At 39.9% G+C, this 4,203-nt stretch overlaps 1 protein-coding gene across 1 annotated transcript; it reads left to right on the top strand.

Annotated features, from left to right (window-relative positions):
* Positions 1-2,337: 2,337 nt before the first annotated feature.
* On the top strand, positions 2,338-3,076 carry LOC109212577. Its single transcript, XM_019376228.1, has 2 exons — positions 2,338-2,703; positions 2,825-3,076. The coding sequence occupies exons 1-2, from the start codon at positions 2,338-2,340 to the stop codon at positions 3,074-3,076; spliced, it is 618 nt and encodes a 205-aa protein (XP_019231773.1).
* Positions 3,077-4,203: the final 1,127 nt, after the last annotated feature.

The following is a 4,203-nucleotide window of genomic DNA, read 5'->3' as shown; positions in this document are numbered from 1 at the left end:
TCTGTCGGTTCGTGAGGTTTCGTCGACCTGCTGTGCGTCTTGTGAACCCGCCTCCGCTTGAATCGGTCCAGGCGCATCATCGGGGTTCAGTGTTGGCGCACCGATGATCGGAACTGCTAAACCGTTTTCTCTGTGGTTTTCGAGGTTGTTGTTGTCAACTCTGTTCACTGAGCTAGACATTTTGACCTGCAATCGAAGATCTTGGAAAAGAAGAAGTGTGAAAGATAACTTGCATTGTGTGACAAAACTAGCAAGAAAATAGTCACTATTATTTTTAGCCCCACGGTGGGCGCCAAACTGTTTACCGTGAAAATGGTAATAACAATTAAATTTGTTATTGGGACTCCAAAAATATGTGATCTATTTTTATGCTAGTCGTGGAGCAGTTGATTCTGTGAGTGTGTAGTTTGAGGGTGAGACGCGAGCTAAAATAAAGCAGTAATCGAACTGAGAGATAACCGTTCGGGGCCTCGAGCTGGTCGATTTAGGGCCTCGAGGTGGAGTCTCGAGCTCGGGCTCGAGCTATCTGGGGAAATCGGGGAAGGGCTAACAGATGCAATAATATTAAAGGAGGATCTTTATAGCCAATGGTAAGCAATAAATGAACAATGAATGTGGAACAAGTATGAAAATAATAAGATAGAATCAACAGTGTCGAGAGAGAGTATCTTAGAGAGAAAGAGAGAGAGTTATCATATATTTCATATAGAGCCTTTGGAGCAACATCCATCCTCTACAAAATAATTAGAATCCCCTTTATATAGAAGGGGAGAAGTTTATACGGTAAGGCACACATTAGCTGTAAAGGTGTGTAGATGGGACGACTGAAATGACACATCGAGTAGGGCTCAGAATAGCCTGGCTATGCTTTGCCAGACTTAGCCGTGTCTTGGAAACTCCTATTTCTGCTTTAGCCCCGATCAATATCCTTCCGAGGCCGGGTGCCGATGGGCCCCGAGGGAGAAGACTCGAGCATATCTTTGCAGCCTCGAGGCTTTGAGTCGATCTTCCAAAATGCTTAAAAGACGGGAAATTGGACCCTCCGATTTTGCCGTACACAAAGATTTCAACACATTTTTGGAATGAGTTTAACTTCATGTGCACTGTTAAACATAAAGCTTTTCTATACCATTAAGAGAAAAAGACCTACATGTAACTATCTAAAATGATATATAGTATCTATATTGGTAACTAAGAAAATAAAGCAAACAACCATAGGTAAAATGAACATGTGTATAAGTTAAGTCTACCTTGTCGTATTAACTACTATTAAGTAGAGATTTTCTTGAATCTTAGACACAATGATTCAACTTTATGTACCAGAGATAAGCACGGGATATGGCCAGTTTTGTCAGTTGTATTAGTTAGGTCTAACAAGACACCATTCAACTTCAGACTGACTAAATATTTATAGTTTACTTTCGTAGAATAGTCCTACACGAAATTATAACAAGGAATTTATTTTTGAACAATATCAAAATAGGGGTAGAATCTATTGAGTATTGGGGTTTTGATGATTAACAAAGTGTGTCCAGAGAACGTGCGCTAAGAACCAAGTCCTCAAGGTAGCTGATGAAGTACTCTAAGAAGCAGTTCCTCAAGGTCGCTGTTGAAGGTTATTACTAGACAGTAACTTTTTCACCAAGTTACTCTAGTCCGGGATTGTTGGAAGAAGGCTGTTAATATAATAAGGGTCGTTGTCCAAGAAGTTATGCTCGCATATATGATAGACATGAGTCACACGATTTGTGGAATCATAAGAACTGTAGGAGTTCAATCAAATGAGAAGTTGACTATGCATAAGACTCCTAAAATATCTTGGAGCCCATTAAACTTAAATACTTTCTTGATGGACTGAGGACATCATCTTTTTGCACGTCAACTGCTCAAGTCGGTTACTAGTCTTAGTGTTCTTCTTGAGTCAGTTAGTGAATGTGTATTAAGAAATCGAGTTGTAATCAAGGTGTCATACATAATTTTCGAGTTGAAGTAATTGTTTGAATTTGCAAGTTAGAGTAGCTTGTAAGTTAAATAGTTGAAGTAGGAGAACTGTGTGGTATTGATTTACAGGTCTTGTAATCGGTACATTTTGCTCATTTGTTTTAGTGAAGTTGAAGTTAAAATCCTACGTGGTAGGTCGTTGTTTTTGAACCTTTGAGCCAGGTGATTTTCCTCGTAAAAAATGCTGTTTTTTTTGCTGTTTATTTTATTTATGCCTAAGGAGTAAGGTAAACAACCAAGTTCTTTAGTAATTTAGGAAGGCACTTAAACTAATAATTGATATCAGAGCGGGTTCTCTCACACGTGGTTAACACCTAGAGAGATCTTGAAAGCAAAATGAGTGCCCCACCTGGAATTAATGAAGGACAGTCAACTACTAGACCACCTCTGTTCAACAGAAAATACTACAGTTGGTGGAAGACAAGAATGGAAGATTTCTTAACGGCTGAAGACTATGAACTATGCACAATAGTGAATCGAGGACCACTAACGCCAACCAAAAAAATGAAGCAAAATGAAACTGCTCCTAAAGACCCCTCTGAATTCGTGGCATCAGATTTCAGAATGATGGAGAAGAATGCAAAGGCCAAGAAGATTCTCATCTGTGGACTTGGTCCTGATGAGTACAACAGGATATTTGCATGCTCTAATGCAAAGGAGATTTGGGATGCACTTCAAACGGCTCATAAAGGAACAAATCAAGTGAAGAGATCAAGGCTTGAGCTGCTTATGAGGAATTATGAGCTCTTCTCTATATAGAAGTCTGAACCCATCCAAGAGATGATGACTAGGTTTACCATAATAACAAGTGAACTGAAATTAGTTGGGAAGGTTCATTTCTGAAGAATTAGTTAGCAATGTTCTAAGGATTCTCCTAGCTTCATGGGAATCAAAGGTCATAGCCATCCAGGAAGCAAAGGAGATGGATAAGATTTCACAGGACGAGTTGATTGGAAACTTAAAGACCCATGAGATGAGAAAGCTGGAATTGTGCAAGGAGGAGCTAGAGAGAGATAAGGCCTTGTTCTTAGTGTACCTGAAGAAGATAAATATGGCAATGATGAACTCGACCTAGCAATGTTTGCTAAGTTCAAAAAGTTCATGAAGAATTCCAAGAATACATCTAAGAGAGAAAATAGTGGAAAATCTAAGCAAATCGATAACTCTTCATACGATAGATGTCATAAGTGCAACAAGTTGGATCACATGGTCAAGGACTGTCCCATGTGGAAAATTGAATGGAAGAAAGAAAGACCTGAAAAGGAAGAAGGGAAAAAAATGAAAGAGAAAGGCCTAAACAAAGGCAAAATCCTAGGAAAAAGGATTCATTGAGGCCATGAAACAAGCCTTTCTAGCAGCATATGAGGACAATGGAAGTAATAAAGAGGAAGAAAAGGAAGATAATGCTATAAGTCTTTATGCAGTGACAGATGCACACAAGGCGGTTAAGACTGAACCTTCGGTATAGCTAGGAATGCACATTGAAAGACGTCTTCTGTTTGATGGACACCACTATGATGAATGGAAAATGCGTATGTAAACGTTCCTTCAGGCTACTGATTTTGACCTATGGATAATTGTCAATCAAGAACCAATTTTCCCTACCAAAGTGGATAGTGAAGGAAACACAATTATCAAGAGAGAGGAGGATTATGATGCTGAAGATTGTCAGATGATCTAGAAAAACAAAAGATCTGCTCTGTATAAGTTTACCAAGCAGTGTTCTCTACAAGGTGTCCTCTTGCATCTCTGCTCATGATATATGGAGGACATTGGAGGCTGATTTTGGAAATGAAAATATTGATATACGCGGTAAAATCAGATGACTTGATTTTCTGCTATCAAGATATACAGAAGCCTTCCTCGGAACCCCGAGGATGGAAGGCCTCGGTCAAGTTCTCGGTCTTAGGGATCGTTGGAGCTCGAATCGAAGAGGGCAGGGTCCAAGGTCGAAATAGAAGAAGAAGTCTCCCAGGAGCATGGCTACACATGACAGAGCCGGTCTATCTGTACCCTACTGAGATGACGAGTAATAGGCCGTCCCATCTTTCTACTCTTGTAAATAATAAATGCATATTCTACCGAGTCCCCTCGCCTATATAAGGGGGACTCGCCTCACCTTGTAATGGACTGATGTTGCTCCACTTCTCCAATAAGCAATAATCTCTCTCTCTCTCTCTCTCTCTCTCTCTCTCTCTCTCT

This window comes from Nicotiana attenuata, unplaced genomic scaffold, assembly GCF_001879085.1.
Source record: "Nicotiana attenuata strain UT unplaced genomic scaffold, NIATTr2, whole genome shotgun sequence".
NCBI lineage: Eukaryota > Viridiplantae > Streptophyta > Magnoliopsida > Solanales > Solanaceae > Nicotiana > Nicotiana attenuata.
Note: the sequence above shows the minus strand (reverse complement) of the source record. Positions and strands in the feature narration are given on the sequence as shown.

What these genes read in the sequence shown, in the direction of transcription:
- LOC109212577 (XM_019376228.1), top strand. Translation starts at nt 2,338, where the DNA reads ATGAGTGCCCCACCTGGAATTAATGAAGGACAGTCAACTACTAGACCA. An exon ending in CTCATAAAGGAACAAATCAA is followed by an intron (nt 2,704 to 2,824) that starts GTGAAGAGATCA and finishes AACTGAAATTAG; the next exon opens with TTGGGAAGGTTCATTTCTGA.